Source organism: Thunnus albacares, chromosome 6 (genome assembly GCF_914725855.1).
Source record: "Thunnus albacares chromosome 6, fThuAlb1.1, whole genome shotgun sequence".
Lineage (NCBI taxonomy): Eukaryota > Metazoa > Chordata > Actinopteri > Scombriformes > Scombridae > Thunnus > Thunnus albacares.
This window is the reverse complement of record NC_058111.1, coordinates 12,946,713-12,966,939: the sequence shown is the minus strand read 5'-3', so window position 1 is coordinate 12,966,939 and position 20,227 is coordinate 12,946,713. Positions and strand designations below refer to the sequence as shown.

Here is a 20,227-nt window from a genome sequence, read left to right as displayed (position 1 = left end):
ATAGCACAGCTGTTGATAAAGATGCAGCTCTTCTTCTCACCGCGCGGAGGCATCTGTGTGACGTTTCCGCTCATCTAGTTTCCATAGAAACTAACAACATTAGCTAAACCAGCGTTAGCCCTCACTTTAAGTTGGCAGGAATTAACTAGTTTGTCATATTTTTAGTGATATTGCCGTACAAAATGTAATATGTTAGTGTCTAATTAAATAGCAACACTGTTGACAAGTTGACTCTCTAACTTCAACTCACAAAGTTTATTTTTTTTGTTGTTGTTTGACGTTCTTGTCAGACAGCTAACTAGCTAAATTAGTGTTAGATTAGTCAGTCACCTTAAGATGTCATTCACTGGCAGTACGGGGGCTGTTTTGCAGCAGGTCAATCAGTTTTGGTCCATGCTGGATGATCTTTGTGAGAATGACCCCGAAGCCTACCACAAGTTCATCGAGAAACAGATGACGGAAGGAGCTGAATATAGTGCACCGCCTGAGCTCGACTCATGTCTGTGCACTGACATACTGGTACGTCACGTCGCTGCTAACTTTGTTAACTGTTAACTAAATTAATAAAATTGACTTAAGCCATACAAGCCTGCATACAAAGTTCCTCACGACAAACGTTTTACTGAAAGCAAGGAGAGCACAGGTGAGTCTCATTAATGATGGCTCCGCTCCATTTAGTTGTGCGAGTCGCTCAATACACAGGTGTTACACCAAATTCTGTTACCCAACAATTCAGTGACCCAAATTGGAATATCAGCTAAATTGACACTGCAAACAGTTAATCCTCTTGCATCATATAATCTGATGAAGCACAGATTTCAGCACGCCAAAATCACTATCAAAAATATCAATATGGAACCACCCTATTTAGTAACAGCTATCGAAATTAAGTAAAGTTTGTAATGGTAAAATAACCAGGTCACATAATGTATGGGTCACAGAATTTGGAGTAACACCAGGACCCTATAAGCACAAAAACGAAATGTAGTCTTAATGATATTAATGAGTTACTCCTGTCCATCGATTTGAGTTATGATTTGTCTGTCTTTTAGGCCTACAACTAACGATTATGTCCATTATCAATTCCATTCTTGATTGATTATTCAGGTTATAAAATGTCAGCAAATAGGAGAAAATTCCAATCACAAGTCCCCAAAGCCCATGGTGATGTTTTCAGATGTCTTGTTTTGTCTGACTGACAGTCCAAAGCCTTAAGATGAAAATCAAGAAAATATTTACATTTTAGAGGCTGGACATTTTGCCATTACTTAAATGATAGACTGATTACCAAAACTGTTACCAATTAATGTTCTGTTCATTGACTAGTTGATTAATCAACTAATTGTTTTAAGTTCTACTGTATGCTTGATACAAAACATCTGGGTTTTGCTACATATGGTAACGCTATCACACCTGTAGCTCTAGCTGTTGCACCTGTATCCATTTACAGTGTCGAAATGTTGTGTGTTTTGACAGTTTTTTGACAGTACATCTGTGTCCTCAACAGGAGCCGGGGAAAGGGTTGTTATACATCAACATATGCAGCTGGAAACGTGTGCCTGCGCCTCAGGATCCCAGCAAGCCATTACCTGTGTGTGCAGGAAAACTGGAAACAGACACAAATGAAGGTCAGAGTAAAACACAAAGCCGCCCTGCATCACAAGCGACAGAAATGCCCTTTGTGTGACACAATATTGACATAAATTGGTGTTTTGCAGGCCGCTACGCTGTGTTGGATGTGGCATTAAACGCTTCAGTGCTACAGGAAAGTAAGAAAGACAAAACAGAGATGAACCAGGTTTATATGCTGGCACTGAGCTTTGCCCAGCAGCAGCATGGGTTCAGGTTATCTCACCAGTACACTGTCGTCAGCCATAGCCCAAAAAGTAGCCCAGATGACTTGTACCGGCGCCTTGGGTTTCAGCAGAGGCCCAACACAGCCAAACAACCTGACACAGGTGGAGTAAAAAGTCAGTACCCTGAAAAGCTGCTAAAAGTTCTTTTCTTTGGAGCTACTTTTCTTTGCTGGTGCAGCTGTATCATCTTTCACCTCCTACCAGATTTTCTAATAATCCATAATGTTCTTTTTTACAGGCATACAGACACCAGCTGCCCTCCTGCAGCAGATCTCCTGTCTACGTTCAGAGAAACAAGACAAAGATCCGGCAGCACAAATTATCTGTAGACCTGCGGAGCACAAGAAGAAGGGTTTAATCCAGGTCATCTCCACCACATATCAGCAGCCTCAGAAGCCAGACTACCAACTAGAGGTGAAGACTGATACAGCAGGAGTTCCTTGCAACGTGGAACTGACAGTGGAGCTGCCAAAGGTTAGCTCCATGTCAGAGTGCCAGCTGAGAATATCCAAGGTTAGCGGATACACACTCCCCTGAACAGAGTTATAATGAACCATTTTAGAGTCTAGTGTATGTCAGTACATTGTTGGATGTCATAAAAAATACATCATTGCCCTGTTTCAGGTATTAGTCTTATAATGTGCTGAATGTATTTTTCTACACAGGAAGATGTCTTATTGGAAGTGGAGGATGTCTACTATTTGCTTTTGGAGTTCCCAAAAACTGTAAATGAAGACACTGCAGCTGCCATATTTAACAAGAAGAAACGAAGACTTACTTTAAAAGTGGATATTTTATGACATTTCAAAGCCAATCAATCTGAAGTCATTTGCCTCCATCAGCCCCCCTGCCATGATTGGGCAGAGGACGCTTCTGCTACTAAAAATACCTTCAATAACCAAAACAAATTAAATTTCTTCAATCTGAAATACCTTGTGAACACATGGAGGAACTTGTTCTGAAATAAATTTGTCAGTGTCCCTTTGTGCTGTGGGTTATGGGTTTATCTGCTGCAGCAAATTTAATTCTTAATGCAAAAAAATTAATTGACTTTAATGACAATCTGTGGGCTTTGGTTATTAATGTGTGGGTGTATGAGTGGAGGTGTAATGGCTAGAAGCTGGTGTTCTGTGCCATTACCATGCGCCTGTGGAATAATTGACTACAAAATGATCCATGCAATAATTCATGTTTATTAAAACATCAAAATCGATGCAGAACAACAAACATCACAATTTGGCAATCTGGAACTTGTGAAAAATGTCAGTAAACACTTTTTTTATTTTAAGGGTTGCATACTATGCATTGATTACAGATTTTTAGAGCACAGCTTATAATGAGTTATTTATTGTAAATCACCTTTAACTTTCTTTTTCAAGTATCACATTACTGACCATCAAGTCCCACACATTTATTTAACAGTTGCAAACAATGCCTAATATGCATTCCTTCAAAAAAGTGATACCAGAGTGTCAAGTCAAATTCTTTATGAAACATTCACATTTAAAACATGTTTTTTATTTATCGAAATGGTGTTAGATCCATTGGTCCCAGTTAACTGTATTATAAGTATTCTTTATCGTGGAATCACATGTATTTTCAGTGGAGTCCTGGTTCAGTGGGTGCAGCTGAGGTTTGTAGTGGTGATCTCTGGTTTTTTCGGATTCTACCTCCTCTCTCCGTGGTCCTCCTCCACCCACGCTACAATCTTTCCTTCCCAGCCAGGAACGACTGCTCCATCATGGAATACCTGCACAACAACATCCAGCATTTACATATCCAAGAAAGCCTCACATCTATAATGTACAAAGGTTTGGATAGGAACTGAAAATGAGTACTCGGTGCTATCAAATTCTCTAGGATGGAGATCAGTACACCTGCAGTGTTTTGAAGTAGAGAGCAGGCAGAGCTATTATTAGCATATCATACTCTATAACTCGATTTATATTTGCCTCGTGAAGCTGATATGAAAAGAAGCAGGGGCTATAATTTTACACCCACGCCTACCTCCTCTTTCACTGTGCCAAATTCTGGGTCGAGGGCCTTGAAGTGGTATCTGAAACTGCCTTGTCTGTCCACGGCAGCCTTGAAGTCTCGCAGTGTCACTTCGCCCAGCCTGCAAGAGCACAGCGTCAGTCGTGTGCAGATTTACACACACATACACCCACACAGACATTAAGCTTTTCTAGGATAAACATTTATTCAGCGCAGCCACTGAAGCATCCATATATAGCTCTGGTCATGCATGAATCCAACCACGCACTCTGAGCGTACAGCTCTAACTCAAAGAGCAATTTGCTTAGAAATCATATATGTTACAGTGAAGGACCAAACAAAAACACTATTTACACTATAAATCCATCATTTGAGTGTTTTTATTTTCACCTTTTTGGGATGTTAATCAGAAACGGAGTGAGCGAGCGATCAGTGAAGTAGAGCACTTTAGTGGAGACTGCGGTATCCAACCCCGGGCTGCTGTGGGAGTGTGCCATTTCTGCAAATAGTTATGAAAACAGCAAACACAGTTTTTTTTTTTTTTTTTTTACAAGAGTTGAAAATGGCTCTAGCCTCACAGCCAATAACGCCCTCCATACATAGCGGTGTAACTGAACGGCACAATTTGATTTAGCAGGCGGAGTTGAGATGGTGCAGAGGATGACAAATCCTAAACAAAACAAGGATTCTGTCTGTCTCACTTGAGCTCGGAGGCCAGGAGTCACGGTCTGTTGAGTTGGCTCTCCGTCCTGGTGATTTAAATTCCTCCTAGAAGAGGAAACAATTACTCATGATAAACAGTCGAGAGTGTCATTTGTTGTTGACTCATCATTCATCGGGTGACATACGTCGCTTTTTTTTTAAATGTACTCTGACATGATTTGTGTGTTTCTGTGAGCTTATGTACCCCTCTATCCTGTCTGCGTTGGGTTTCCAAAGAGTGTAAGCGGTCCATGAGACTAGACACACCCTGCTCCAGAGTGTCCAGGGTGTGATGTTGGGGGTCGTGGCCAGAAAAGCCGTCCCTCAAACTACGCAGGGCCTCCCTGACCAACTGCAGCTCTTCCCCCTGTGAAACAGCCTTGTGATGATCATACAGTTCATATCAAGCTAAGAAGTATGGAAGCCTATTTCCGCCAACAAAAGAGGGGGCAAAAAAATACAGGAAAAGTTATTCATGATAAAATACAAATACTCATGATGAGTCAAAAGTATGAGATAGTAAATCTAAATTATAAGATACTAAGATAAAGTCAAAGTCAGAAAAACTGAAATACTAATTAAATGGTTTTGTATCTTATGCATCTTGTACCCTATGTATTTTGACTTATACTTTATGTTTTATACTTTTTAATTCATGTTTTTATTCACCCCCATCAAAAGGAGCAAGATGGCTTTGAAAATAGCTAAAAATGATCAACCACAAAGAAAACATTTCATTTTCCAAGGAGCACAATGGCGCATTACAAATTATTAATTATTAAGTCACAATTTTGATTATATCTTATAATTTTAATTTAGTATCTTATGAATTTGCTCTAGTGCCTTACAATTTTGACTTAAGATCTTGTGATTTTGACTTAAGTCAAATAATGTGACTTATCACATAATTTAACTTCGTTAATGTCATCTAAGAATTTTAGACTTAGTATCTCATAAGTTTGACCTAGTACTACATAATTTTAACTTTGTTAATCAAGATCAAAAATCATAATTCTGACTTAGCATCTCACATGCAATTTTTAGTATTTTTCTTTTATTATGCATCCCATCTGGTCTACTTTTTTTCTTTTCCTGGCAGAAATGAGCTTCCATTCATAAAACATCAAAATCAACACATTAAACGGCAAATTATTGTATTATTACAAAAGGGTGAAATAATAAAGGGTAGGTCTACATACTGGAGCAATGCGTTGGAATGCTGGAGGAGATGTTGAAGTCACTGAGTTACTGTAACCACCGCTTTCACTCCTGAATGACTGTCAAATAGACAACAATATATGTAAATATGCACACACGGCTAGCTGAGTCAGTCTCATCTTTTAAAGGATAAGCCTGGTAATATTCTATAATTTTCTTATTATCCACAAATGACATTAAAAGATCAATTAATTGATCCTATTAAAAAGTATTGCCTCTGTAGCCATCACCTTATGGAGCTTATTCCTCTCTGCTATTAAGCTCCACTGTTGTCTAAAAACCATTAAAAACACATCAATGAACCACACAGTTGCACTGGGTGACATGTTCTTTCATTACCGTGAATATGGTCACTGTAGTTTATTGATCCCACATACACAGTTCTGTGGGCGTAAATACTAAGGTGCCAAATGTGTATTGAGCTGTCTGAAAATAGTCCCCTACTGAACTACAACCCAGCTGTTTTACAAAATTTCTTAATGTATTTTACAAATGAAACTATATATTTGCACAACCTGTTTTTACAGATTTATTTCCTCAGTAAGAATAAATGGGCCAGTAAATTTGTTTGACTTTAACAAAAACCTAGAATATCACCAGCTCTATCCATTAAATCTGCTATTAAAACCTACTTATGTAGACGAGTTTTGACTTGATTTTACTTAGAGTGTCCTTCTTTCCCTTTTTATTAGATTTTATAATTTAGTAAATATTATTAAATATGTGTAATACATTCAAACATATATTATAGAAATATTTAAATCATATCATGATCCATACCCGTCCATGGCTGACTTCATGGGCTTTGTGCTGAGCTTCATCGAGCTTTTGTTGTTGCTGCTGCAGCATTCTGTCCTTCCTCCCAAGTTGCTGCTATTGTGACAAGAAAGATAGATGATATAAGTCCGCCTATGCATGCATGTATCTAAAGAATGCACTGAAGTGTAAATAATAAAAGACAATACCTCATATTCACTGAGTAATTTGCTCCGTTCACTCAACTTCTGTTTGAGCTCTGCCTGCAAGCAGACACATCAGCATGATACTGTATATGAGTGCTATATTGCTCTCACATAAACTGCAACTGTGGGTCAAGTCGGTCAAATATTTTATCATGTCAAACGGAAATCATCACTTGTCTCACATTTTCCCCTTCCAGCTGATCTTTGGCCATGTTGCTCCTTAGTAGTTCCTGCTTTAGCTGCAGCACAGCATCCTCCTGCACTGCCAGGCGCTGCTGCAGAGCATCCTAATGAGAAAGAGGGAGAGATCAAAGACAAGTCCAGAGAAGACCTGAATACAGATACACCTGAAACCACCTGCCTTATTGACAGCATGCATCCACCTCTAAACTTTATTATCTTTGTAAAGAAATTAAAATATATACAGTATATTACGCATGACAGAACGTGCAGAATCATCAGTTTGGGAGGGCACAGAAGTGGAATATTGAATTATATCCTTTAATCCATTTTAATTCACACACAAAGGACAAATTTAGAGTAAGAGGTTTACCTTGATGGCCTGAATGTGGCGCGCCTCCTGTTTGTGTCTCAGGAGTTCCCTCTAAGAGTGGCACAAATGAACAGAGACATTAGAGAAAGGGACCCTTTAGTTGTATTGCAGCTCATCTATTTAAAAACCTAATTACATTTACTTACTGTACCTTGAGATCAAGGGCTTCCTCCATGCTTTGGTCCAGGCGACTGCGGATTAGAACCTTCAAAGGGAGAGGGTATGAGCAGCGTAATTAGAGAATGGAAAAATGTCAGAACATAGAGGAGGCAGTGGGCCTGCATGACAGCGGGCTAGCAGATCAGAGAGATTCATTTGTGCTCTACAATAGCCACTCTCAAGATGAGTGATGGCTGAAAACATCATCACAACAGAAGGGCTGACACTGACACTTCACACAGAGTGGCGAGCAAGTGTCGTTTTCTCTAGTTAGCAGAGAGAGAGAGAGAGAGAGAGAGAGCACTGTACCAGCTGCTGTTCAGCGTTAGCCCGGTTATCTCCGAAGCTCACAGATCCGTCCTGGTCCTCTTCGGGGAGGGAGCCATTGAGCAGCAAAGCCTGAAGACAGACACACACATAGCCATAATTAAATATACATGGCAGAGAAGCCAGACATATTTCTGTGTTTGTATTTGTAAATACGGCAGTTTTGTATTTTTATACTTGGCTACACAACACTCTTCTCCTTTCAGTTGATCAGGCTGTGAATTGAACTAAACTGAACTGAATCAAATTGAAATACCTGTAGGAGTACACACACATTTCTTCCTCTCACCTACTCTAACCCACAAATATGCACACATACTACAGTATGAGCGCAAAACAAAAACTCATAATCATAAGTAAATAATTCAAAAATTAAATATGTGACTAACTAATCCATAACCCAGAAAGGCAAACAGACAGAACTCATCAGCTTAGCAGGAACACTGCAATGTGTTTGGACATGTTTGATACATGACAGTATTATGGGCAGTGTTTAGTGGGCAGGAACAATTATTTGTGTATGTCACTTCACACATCTATTTTAAGTACTGTGCAGTGTGTGTGCACCCCTAGCATGACTAAATAACATTGAACACAAGGTGTCAATATTTTGTCCTTTAATATTACTTGAACAATGAAAAGAACTCCTACACACCGTCTCCCTTAGTGATGAAATATTTCTTAGATCGCAACGTTTTGATTTATCCAACCGTCACCAGGAATCTTTTTTAAGTGTGTCATCACCAGTAGTTACCTGAAGGCGAAACACCATCCTCCTGGCTTCCTGCATTTCCCTCTCCAGCTGCTCCTGGTGGGCATCCAGCTGCTCCTCCCAGGACTTCTCTTCCTCTTGCACATCATGCCCGAGGGAGGGACACAATCCGCAGAGAGACACCTCCTCTGAAAGGGAGAGAGGGACAGGGGAGATGAGGCATGGGAGCATTTTTGAGAGGGATTCATTGCATATAATCTTGCTGTACAAGAGTTGATGTGCAGCCAACAAACCTATGACAGATTTCTTCTCTGTCAGCTCAGATTTGTCATCCCGAGGCTCTCCCTGGTCCTCAGACTGATCATGGACTATTTCTTCTTTAGGGATGTCAGTGGACTGCGTGATAACATACTCCTCTTTGGGGGAGTGAGCAGGGCTGGCTGAGCTGAGACTGAAACAGATGGTGGGCACAGGCAGGAATGAATGTGTTTGCATCTCCTGCCAAATGAATGGCAATAAATAAACCTTGCAACATAAAATGGAGATATAGACTTTAATAACTCCCCAAGGAGCAAAAATATGTGAATTAATCCCATGGAGGGGCTAAAAATTTTAAAATATTTTAAATCATATCCGTTTTTAAAGACATAATGCCCATAGGAATATGGCATATCACAGACTATTTAACTAGTAAAAAAATGATTCAAAAAGCAACAGAAAAGGATTTTAACCTGTTTAAATCTGAAAGCACACACAGAAAGGAACAGGAATGTATGCAACTCTGCCATTCTCTCCCAGGAAATTCTTGACATAGTTCGCTTGCCCTCTGGCCATAATTTCAAGACATAATGCTCCTTTGCTTTTCTGAATGGCTGGTTTTCTTGCAGTTTGTACAAATATGTGTTTTGTGTGAACGCAAAGCATCTCCAGAAGCCTGAGGTTCAGGCCGGCTGTCATCTTCACTAGGCTGTATTTGTAGAAATAGGATACAGCTATTCTGACCTGTGACCTATGGCATTATGCATGGTCCTTTAGCAGGGGATTCCTTCTTTTTCCCTCTTTGTATGTGTGGGAAAACCTGCCTGTGTCTGAGGAAAGAGACCTAAACTCTACGCTAGGGAAGGGATATAAAGAATCACAATTCATCACCCTGCTCCTCAGGCTAAAACACTAAGATGGAGAAAAAAACTGTTGACTTAACTGTGGGATAAAACAGTGTTTAGAAACGAAAGAATGTCCCGAGGGATTGCATTTGCACGGTCAAACATGTTCCCCTTTTACATAAGCAGGAAGATTGTAGCAGATGACATTTTCTGCTTATCTAACTCTATTACTCAGCACAAGCTAACATCACAACAGACAGTATGATGGCGCTAGAGGAAAAGTCAGTGAATCACCAAAGTCATTAAGAAACATCATCTGGGCACCATGCTTATCTGTACCACGTTTCCTGGCAATTTATCCAGCAGTTGTTGAGATATTTCAGTCCAGGCCAAAGTGGTGAAATGAACGACATTCATATATATATATATATGCCGCTGGCACGACTGAAAAAGTATAAAGATATAATTTGAGTTTTAATTCATGAGGGTTTAATTACATTAAAATTATCTGACTACATTCACCACACTGAGAAACTTCAGATAGATGGTTCCCTCCAGCCTCTCAGAAAGAGTTAGTGCACCAGGTCACATAAAAAACATGAACTTGAGTGTCTTATCAGATGCTGCTGTGATTATCCCAAAGTGTTTCTCCAAATGGGATCAAAGCAGCTGCCTTCAACTAATCTTGTCATTGCAGATGATGACATTATCAAGATACCCTCAATCAGTATCTGTGGGTGCAGCAGTTCGATAAACTCCCACAAACATATTTTAGAAGCCTGCTGCTGATCTGTTGCACCAAAAGAACACATACATCCACATAGATTTGGACCATAAACCAAAGATTAAGCGCTGGGATTTACACGAGATGAGTCCCAGTGCAACAGATTAACATAATCTGTACAGTACATTTTCTCCAGTACTGTGCTAAGTAGAAAGAAATGCTTCACGTTTTACTCCACTACATTTATCTGACAGTTTACTAGTTACTTTGCAGATTAATTTTACATTAAAAAACATATCATAATCTTATAAAATACAATACACTGTTCAAGATTGAACCAGTCTTTTTTGTTTGTGACCTCTTACAAAGACATTTGCCCTCTAAACGTCTCAGGTTGTTTAATTAAAAAATGTGTTTGAGGCTCAAAGAGGTAAAATATAAATAAAATATTTTTAAAAAAGCAAAAAAGCAAAGAAAAGTTAAAAAAAATTCAAAATTTTAGGCATCTTTGTATATTGACAGAATGAGGAGCTTTGGAGCTTTCCATCTACAAGTTATTAGTGTCTTGGCAGCTGTAAGTCCAGCTAGCCAGAGACATCTCTGCTTAACACAGAGTTCCAAGTTGGAGCTGTCATGAAGTAACAGGACTTCTGGCAAGTAAGAAATTGTTTTGGACCATATGCTTGATAGCATCTCTGAAACCCTCCTCCAGAACTCTGCAACCCTTGGGCACTCCCACACCATATGAAAAAATGTGCCCAACACATTTTGAGTGCATAGGGTGCAGTTTAATGATGGTAAAACTTTCATTTTATGCAATGTGTGGGTTCCTGGAAGATAGTTGCATGTTCTGCCAGATTAGTTTCCAATCTGGGTTGGAGCTATTTGAGGAGAGGTCTGCCTTCCACAGTGTGTCAATAGTTAGGGGCTTACAGGAGGCCTTATCCAAGACGGAATATATTGTCGAGATCAGTCGGCTGGGGTTGGTAAGAGCTGTATGAAATGGATTTGTGGAGAGAGGTATGTTCCAAGGCACACCTTAAGTGTGCATCGCTGTGCAGAGTTGGTGATAGAAAATTAAAAATGTGCCAGGTAGATTGAAATGTTTCTGGATGTCTTGAAATGCTCAGAGGCCCACAAGACCATAAATGTCAGAGAGAGCGTGCAACCCTTTACTGCTTCATTGAAGGAATGAAATTGGTTGGCTTCCCAATTGGAGGTTATTGTTATGAAAAATGGGAGACCAAAGATGCCAGGCATAATTTTGCAGTGCTTTTCGGCAGGATGCCAGGTGGAGATTACTTCAGTAATAATTGAGCCAAATTTCTTTTTCTTGATCGTTTGAGTAAACTGTTAAAGTAGATCAGATGTGAGGGTGCACCATGTACTCTTCCACTGGCCTCCAAGACATGCGAGAAGCAGGATTTAACCATTTGGAGACAGGGCACAGTACAAATGACCAGTGATACCACTGGAAGTTAGGTACACCAAATCCCACTTCACCTTTTTGTCTGGAGAGTTGACAGTTTCAGTCTGGGTTTTTTGTTCCCCCATACAAAACTATAGATGTTAAAGAGTGGGTTTTTTTTTCCAGTAGTCTTTAGGTGGTGGTAAAGGTATCATTGAGCTAAGAAAGTTGATTCTTGGGAGGACATTCAGACCCTGGCGGAAGCTATGAGATACAGACATTTTTTAAAACAGATGTTCCCCATCAACACCATAGCAGCAGAGTTTGGATAAAGAACTTGAATCATAGCACTGAAATGATTTCCAATCATTTCATTTCATTTGAATGTCTTGAGTGCCCATAGAAAATGCCACTCATGGCAATCAAAAGCCTTCTCTGCATTGAGAGAAAGGACAGCTGTTGAGGAGTCATTGTTATTAGAGAACTCAATGATATGGAGAAGCTGGTGTACATTGTCTGAGGAAAAGTGGTTTTTGATAAAACATGTTTGATCCTCATGAATTAGAAAATTCATATATGGTTCTGATTGAGAGGCTAGCATTTTGGCATATAGCTTGATATGAGTATTCAGTAATGACAGTGGTCAATAATTTGAGCAATCCTGTGGATCCTTACCTTATTTTAAAAGTAAAGAGATAATGTTACTGTTTTTAGAGAATGAACCCTTTGAAATTGCAGAGAGAATCACATCCAGCAAGAGAGGTCCTACCTTGGGCCAGAAGGCTAAATAAGATTCTGGAGGTAAACCATGTAAGCCTGGTGACTTGCCTTTATTCATTGAAAGAAGAGCTTCATGGAGCTCAGATAAAGATAAAGAAGCATCAAGATCAATGCAATCCTCCTGGGAAAGCAGCAGAAGCTGAAGTGGGTTTAAAAAGCTAGAGCAGGATTGGGTATCATAACTTATCTCTAAAGTATATCAAGAGGAGTAGAATGCACCAAAGATATTATTGATTTTTATTGGATCTGTAAACAATTTACCACTTTTTATTCTTTTTCAACCAATAAATCATCTCTCAACCTCTTTATCTTGTGACCCTTTGGAGAGGGCCTGACCCGAGTTTGGGAACCACTGGACTAAACTGTAAATAAAGTAGTTAAAACTAACTCCACCTCAACCAGCCACAAAACTAATAAACTACTTACACACTGATTTATCAGTATTACTAATGCAATAATGTAATGTATAATAATATATCAGTCACAGCAGCCATTTCCTGCAGAATGAGTACATTTTTAAACTTAACTTAAATAAAGGACCTGGGTACTTATTTCACCACTGTTTATCATCATGAAAACTTTATATTTTCAACTAGAAGTAGTCTTTTATTTAGTGTTTAATTTAAATAAGTTAATTAAATATGGCCTGTAATTGCTTTGTCTGGCAAATAGGCTACCAAATCTATGAAAATATGTTTTACAGTATTTTTACAGCCTTATTTAACTGTAGAAAAAACACTTTGTTATTCAAATAAAATGTAAAATCTTTGTCTGAATCATGAAATGGAAGAGCTGGTAATGGAAGTGAGACAGTGGTTGCTAGGCAATAGCAGCTCGGCTCACACAGACACAGGGACACACCCACACCTACTGCACTGTAAATACTGAACAATAACCTGCACAGTTTGGCTATGACAGGAATGTTGTTATGGAGAAATGCATTTGTCTGAGACATCACATGTAGATTAAGATGATATAGTTTCTTGCCAGACCGAATTTACTGTAGGCCCATATTACTGCTGCACTCATACATTGTTTACAAAAACAGCCACCTGGGTTGATATAATGTTCAAATAATACCAATAACAGCTCTTACCATTTCATCTGTTTCGCTCCCATGCTGGTGCTTACAGGCTTAACCTCCCACACAGTCGGAGCCCCGCATCTGGGTGATGCCCTGCTTCTCAGTCAGGACCATAGCCCAAACACAGCCAGAGGCAGCAGGGAGGGGAGCAGCCCTGAAAGCAGCAACCAGAGGAGTCTCCACGTCGCACACTGTGTTCAATCAGAAATAACAGCATGTTCAAATCCTCTCCAGCAGCATATTCCTAAAACATAAAGCTCCAAATCCCAATCAAAAGCCCTCAACCATTCCCCAAATCATACCAAGGCTCAGTCCGAGCTGGCAGAGAAACAGAGGGAGAGAGGATTGGTGTTCAGCAACACCAGCGACTGAAGTCTGCCTGGTTTCTCATTGCACTCGCCTTGTGGTTGAGCTCACCAGCTCCCATTCACGAACACAATGTTTTTTGTTCCTTGCGGACAAGAACTGATGCAGCTCTTGTGCATCTTTTTCACCCTTTTTTCTCTGCCGGCCTTTTTTTGCATTTATTCCCTCTGCCCTCCCTCCCTCCCTTTTTCTCTTCTGCTCTGTCGCACTGGCTTTGTATCAGTCCTTCCTTCTTTCAGTGTGCGAGGATGTCAGACATGGCTCTGTCTGGGTGTGTTTACCCTCCCCCCATCCCTCATTCCTCCTCCCTCCTTTCCCCACTGCTCTCTCCTTTCACAAGGAGGAGGGAGATTTGCTCCTTCTCCTTCCCTCTCCTTCCCTTGTTTGCTTTTTGTGTACTGTATGTCACTGCAGCTGAAATGAGAAACAATCCTGAACATATGGATTAAAGAGAGACATGAAAATCAATGCGATGAAGGTATTTGCTGAAAAAAATCACAGGCTTGCACAACATCATAGCACACATGCTGAAACATATGATAGGTAAATGTTATATTTACATAGTCTGAGCAAATAAACAAGCAACTGGGACATGGTATTTATAGAATTCACACGTTAGCCTGTAATTACAGCCCGCTTTACATTATTCATAGTGTCCTATATGCAGAGAATAGCCATTTTCACTGCAATTATAAAATAAACTTAGAAAAAACATATTATTTGGAGAATGTAATAAAATATTAGAGCCATCAGATTGAACCAACATTGAAAGAGTGTCATGTTCATGATTTGAGCAGCGGGGAACAGGAACAAAAGATTTCATATGAGATGTGCTGCTAGTGTTAAGTATTCTTTTGAAAGGCGTTTTGGCTGAGCGTACCGTCATTAAGATGTTAGAAATGTTGCTGGTGTCATCAGCAAGATTGTGAAATAGGTTTCTACGTGACTGCTCGCAGTTCTGCCAGTAACAAAGTGTCTTGAATTCTGTATGAGAACCATCAACACAGCTTGAATGAGCTGAAATTGTATGTAGACCAGCAGGATAATGCAGCACTGTATGTTCTATGGGAAAGGCAAGGTTGCCACACAGACTGTCAAAGTTAAAACATGCATGTGTGTTTGTATTATATCATGTACGTCCCCTTCCACTCAAAAGTGTGTTTTGCTCATTGTTACTTCACTTGGATGTTTAAGTTTCACTGTACAGATTGATGTAGGCTAGAGTTTAACACTAGCACACACAAGTTCCTCTGGCCCTGTTTACTCCTGGCATAAACATATATCTCCAGTGATCCGATTGCAAGTGGACAGCTCTAAGTGCGGTTACCCAAAAATCACATGAAGTCTCTAGTGCACATACTGAGAATGGACTTTTCAGTGAAGGAGACATCTTGTGTCCAGCAGTTTATCTTTTGAAATTAAAAGTATTTGCATATTCATAGATTCTGGATTTTTAATGAGGTAGAAGGATACGTTATGTTCTTTTAAAAATTTCAACCAAGTAATCAGCCTTTTTTTAATGCAAAAGCAACATCAAATACAATCTATTATTCAATGTAGAGTATTTTTAAATGTCTTAAAACATATCTGGAGAGGATCTGTATGGGCACCTAGTAAAAATAAAAAAAGAAAAGTCTAATATACTGAAGTGCAGAATCAGGTGCCCTTTCAATGAAAAAAAAACCCAAAACAAAACAGGCCCCCACGTGTGATGCCATGATGAGTGCCCTTTTAATGAACAAAAACAGTGTCCTAAAGGTGCCGTACAGGGTGCGCTATATGGGAGAAAAACATTGTGAAGAGTATATTCTGAATCACCCTATAACATGTTAATCTTACTTGGAGATGTAGCCTTTTTTTACCAAACATGCATCACTGTTCTCTGCTGATGGGGGCCCATTGAATTTATCAGGTGCCCTTTATATTTTTTTACTCCTGTCCTTCAGATAGCTTGAGTCCACCACTGCCAAGCAGCCTTTTTTAAATCTATAATTATTCACACTGAGAATCCCAAACATGAATACTGTATGTAATGCAGTACTTTGATTGCCCGGCACTTTATTTTTAGAAGAGATGGTTAAAATTTGTGAATTTGTGAAAACAGGAACATGCAGGGAAATTTGACTAGGCTTATTCCTGTGAAGAGTAAAATAATAATCTAATAATCTTCTACCAAGAAGATGTATATAAAAAATGCACAGACACCTATTTGGTGGTTTTGAAGATCAGGATGAAATTGCTGAACTCCTACAAAACTATTGCTCTTACACTGGAGAAGAAAAGCTTAGTCAAAGTATATAGTTTCTCAAGAACGAGTAAGAGCACAGATGTTGGGCAGAAGGAGCTGCTGGTGAAGCTATTGTATTAGTTTGGCAAGGTTAGTATCTTCTTGAAAAACCTTACCCCCCCCCCAAAAAAACAGCCTTCATAAAAAAAACAGCTTTCATAAAGTTGTCACTGTTCCTATTTCATACACTCATTTCAATTCTTTTCAGTGCTGCTTTGAATGTTTTTTGCCCCGATATTAAAAAGACAAGGACAAATTCAGGTACAGAACAAGCAGACAATGAAGGTTTGGCAGACCAAGATGCGTGACTGAGGCGAAACAAAGTGTGTCTTAAACAGAAAATATTCAGTTCATGCAGGATGATATATGAGATGTGACTTGTGTGGTGGGAAAGTCATTCCACCTCCAGAGAGCAAGGAGGTGAGAAGAAAGTTGGTTTGCCACAGGGACAGCGTGTAATCGGCCAATTTGTGAGTCAAATGAGTTACTAAGATAGGAAGGATTGTTTGCATGGTCACTGTGGATTCTGATTGTTAATTATTATTGTGCCTGCCATGAGACAAAAGTTACCAATCTTTTTATATTTCAGTGACCTTCAAACAGATATACACTGTGGACTGATAAGATTTTGTCCCTGGGAATCCCGTCTATTTTAGTTGCCAAATACAATTAAAGAGAGAAGTCGGCAAGCGTTTATGTTATTGTTTGTGTGGAGAGGGTGAAAAATGATTTAAAGTCAGTTACTGTCATTATAAACCTGCTACACTTTACAAAAAATTAGTAGTAGTAGTAAAATACATATTTTGCTTTGAAATAAAAGAAACTGAAACTAGAAAACAGTCAAAGCTTACACCCTGTAAATTTGTAAGAGAATTCTTTCATACAAATGTTTTTTTTCATTCAAATAAGTGCAAAACTTAATGAAAATATTGTGAAAAATGTTGAAAAAAAATCTAAATTCTGTGACAAATTTTGAAGATATTCTGCTAACTAACAAGCAACAAGCCAACATGAAACATCACATAATCTCCTTGACAGAGCTAATAAATGCTTTCAAACAAACAAACAAAAAAATCAACAACTTTCTGAAGGTGTCATGCTTGTTTTCCATTGTTTTCAACAGTTGACATGCTGTAACTGCTTCAAATCTGGTTTGATTTCAGTGAATCAACCAAGCTGCAAGAACCAATGATTTATTGTGAAAAAAACAACAACTTCTTGTTCCCTAAAAGGAGATATTTTTTTATGTGTTTACCTTGTTAACTCTACATTGGTTTGGATCAATCTGCTAATTTTTGTCAGAAGCTGTGATCAGTTATTGCCCTCAGACCTTATATAACTTATTACCATATTAAAATTTGCAATCATCTCTGTCTGTTTAAAACATTCTGTATCAGCTGCAACTGTGTGATGGAGCTGCCTGAGAGACAGTTAGACAAAATTAAAATAATTTAAAATTCATCATAATTTAAAATAAAACAATACTTTGATTACTACAGGGTATTAGAACCTATTCTTGAATGAAAGGAGTACAGTCAGCCTTCTCAGCCAGTGGTAATATGGAACATGTAACCAGCTAGACTACCACTTGGGCCTATTAATACCACTAATTAGGCTACCACTTAGTTTTCATCCAATTGTGCCTTTAAAATATTTGCTGGTATAACTGACAATGTGCTCTAAATAGGCCAAAGCCTTTTGAATCAATTTGGGGTTGGTTGGTGTAAAGCGTTCCATCTTTCCACATACAGTTTATACTTTCTGTTGATAATTACCATTTTAATCCACTGTGTTATGATATTTTCAGAGTCTTTTGGATAGTCACAGTGTTGATGGCCGATCACGCAGGTGAGGGCTATGTGTGGAACCAGGCAGTGCATAGTACATCTGTTTTAGATGGGTCAAAGATAGGTCAAGTCAAGACATGTATAACAATGTACACAACACCAAAGACTGGTAGCGGGGAGGAAAGAGATGGCCTACTTTTGTTACATTCATCATGTTCACTGTTGACTGGTACACATATGTAGGTAACACTACCGCATATGCGTATTCATTACTTCACCTATATAACATATACATGTATATCTATAGCAACAGCTACCAAAACCATTACTCCTGCACATATTTTGCACAACCTTTCTATTTTTACAACCCACAAGTCAAGTAGCCTAGTACTGTTATGTGTATAATGTTTATAATGTATATAGACTGAAATCCACTTACTTGACTTTTTATTTTGTTGTGTTTATTACTTCTAGTTCTTATCTTTTACCTTGTTTTCTGTACTGCTGTAACACGCGAATTTCCCCTCTGGAGATCAATAAAGTCTTATCTTTTTTTAAAAAAAGAGACTTGGAACAACTCTCAAATGTTGTGTTTACATTTACAAGTATATCTTGTGTATTTGGCACATTTTTTTAAAAAAAGGAAAAAAAAGAAAATTACATTTTGTTCTTATCATACCTCAATGGGCCAACAACTGCTAGACCCATAGATTGACTCCATAGATAATCTTAAAATCCTTTTACTCAGTCTGTCAACTTTGCACATTCTCAAAACTAACAAAATCCAGGTTATTCTTGGATGTGCAGTATTGGTGGGTAGCTTACTGCTGTAACAACATACAAAGTGTGAATATCAGCACTTTGGAGCAGGCAGAAGGGGTATTAAGCTATAATCATGTTTTATGTTTACAAGCTGTTTGTGTTAAAGGGTTCAAGGTGGAGAGTTGACATGTTGTTCTCCCCTGTTTTAAAATCTTAGTTTACCATTACAGCTAACTATACCTCATTCTTATGGAATTAAGTTTATGCATACAAGTATGTTATGTTATTAATCCTGTGAACTGCTTTTGACCTATAGCGAGCAGAGAGACTCCAGAACAAATTCACAGTAATAAGCCTACAGCATATCAAATTGTCACGGCTAACAAGCAAAATACTCACACATTAAGCAGAAATAGGCCAACACGGTCGTCCTCAGGGAGTCCTCTCTTGCTCTTTCTCAGCCCTGGTTTGGTCTGCCAACTCTCGAGAAAAGTATCTAGGTCTTTTGAGAACTGCATGAACTTGTTGACTCTCAGTGTGAATATAAAATATGGCTAATTAGCTAGCAGAGATGATGTACAATGATGGCCAACTTTCTGTTGTAAGTTAATTGATTTGATGTTTAAAAATGTATGAAGTGGTAGTAATGGTGGTTATATGTCCTATTTAATGCAGACAAACCTTTTAATTATTGTTTCAATGGTTCATATCCCACAAATAATATGGTATTGTTAATTTTGCAGGTAAAAAATTGCCGTTTGAATGTCCTCAAGCTGTGACAGCCCGCCACCTTCAGCACGATGATTGACGGGCCGTTAAGCCAATCACAGCTCGGTTTTTCCAACGTTCAGTGGCGATTGTACGACGTACATCAACGTTACGTACGTCAAGAAAGCGAAAAATGTGCTCAATTCTTTAATGAATTTATTCAACACTATCCCTGTTTCTCCAAATGATTTCTCTTTGATTTCTCTGTACCCTCGGGTATTGTTTTGCTTTTTAAAGGTTTTAAGGGAGATAGCAATCACCAAATAGCATACTGTTACATGCAACTGAAACCGTTGGAAAAACTTGTTTTTTATGGCAAACAAAGAATAAAAAATAAGGCAACAAGACATCATAACACCCTCTGCTTTATCATATTGCTTTAGCTATTGCCACATACGTTTTTGTTTGTTTGTTTGTTTTGTTTACTTACACAGTCAAAGAGATATCATTTAAAATGCTTCACAGGTTTTATCCAATTAATCATTATTTGCAGAAACTCAAGATAGACAGTAGGGAGCTCAGAGGAACACTGGTACATTTATTTTGGTCTTGCCTGCATACAAAACAACTGTGGAGTAAATTGTCATGATTTATTGTTGATTATATCTACCGTCACTTTACATTACTTTGGAAAAATGTGTTTTTTGGATTCAATGAATATGTCAGGTATCTCT

The 20,227-nt window shown here is 38.7% G+C and overlaps 2 protein-coding genes across 6 annotated transcripts; one reads left to right on the top strand and one right to left on the bottom strand.

The window, feature by feature from the left end:
* The first annotated feature begins 52 nt into the window (after positions 1-52).
* pih1d2 (PIH1 domain containing 2) lies at positions 53-2,837 on the top strand. Of its 2 annotated transcripts, none has more exons than XM_044354012.1 (5): positions 53-519; positions 1,508-1,628; positions 1,719-1,958; positions 2,095-2,369; positions 2,522-2,837. In XM_044354012.1, exons 1-5 carry the CDS (start codon positions 337-339, stop codon positions 2,654-2,656), a joined length of 954 nt encoding a protein of 317 aa, XP_044209947.1. In that variant the 5' UTR covers positions 53-336; the 3' UTR covers positions 2,657-2,837. The 2 variants fall into 2 exon arrangements, with proteins under 2 accessions (XP_044209947.1, XP_044209946.1); XM_044354011.1 differs by having other exon boundaries at positions 54-519; positions 1,719-1,970.
* A 192-nt stretch (positions 2,838-3,029) lies between these two features.
* On the bottom strand, positions 3,030-19,597 carry dixdc1a (DIX domain containing 1a). Of its 4 annotated transcripts, none has more exons than XM_044354008.1 (17): positions 19,185-19,597; positions 18,012-18,123; positions 13,596-13,774; positions 8,778-8,935; positions 8,527-8,672; positions 7,755-7,844; positions 7,438-7,491; positions 7,287-7,337; positions 6,916-7,020; positions 6,737-6,790; positions 6,552-6,644; positions 5,753-5,830; positions 4,759-4,920; positions 4,553-4,619; positions 4,242-4,350; positions 3,864-3,972; positions 3,030-3,606 (listed from the first exon to the last, which is right to left on the bottom strand). In XM_044354008.1, the coding sequence occupies exons 3-17, from the start codon at positions 13,616-13,618 to the stop codon at positions 3,523-3,525; spliced, it is 1,383 nt and encodes a 460-aa protein (XP_044209943.1). In that variant the 5' UTR covers positions 13,619-13,774; positions 18,012-18,123; positions 19,185-19,597; the 3' UTR covers positions 3,030-3,522. The 4 variants fall into 4 exon arrangements, with proteins under 4 accessions (XP_044209943.1, XP_044209944.1, XP_044209942.1 ...); XM_044354009.1 differs by lacking the exon at positions 18,012-18,123 and having other exon boundaries at positions 19,185-19,265; positions 19,467-19,597; XM_044354007.1 differs by lacking the exon at positions 18,012-18,123.
* Positions 19,598-20,227: the final 630 nt, after the last annotated feature.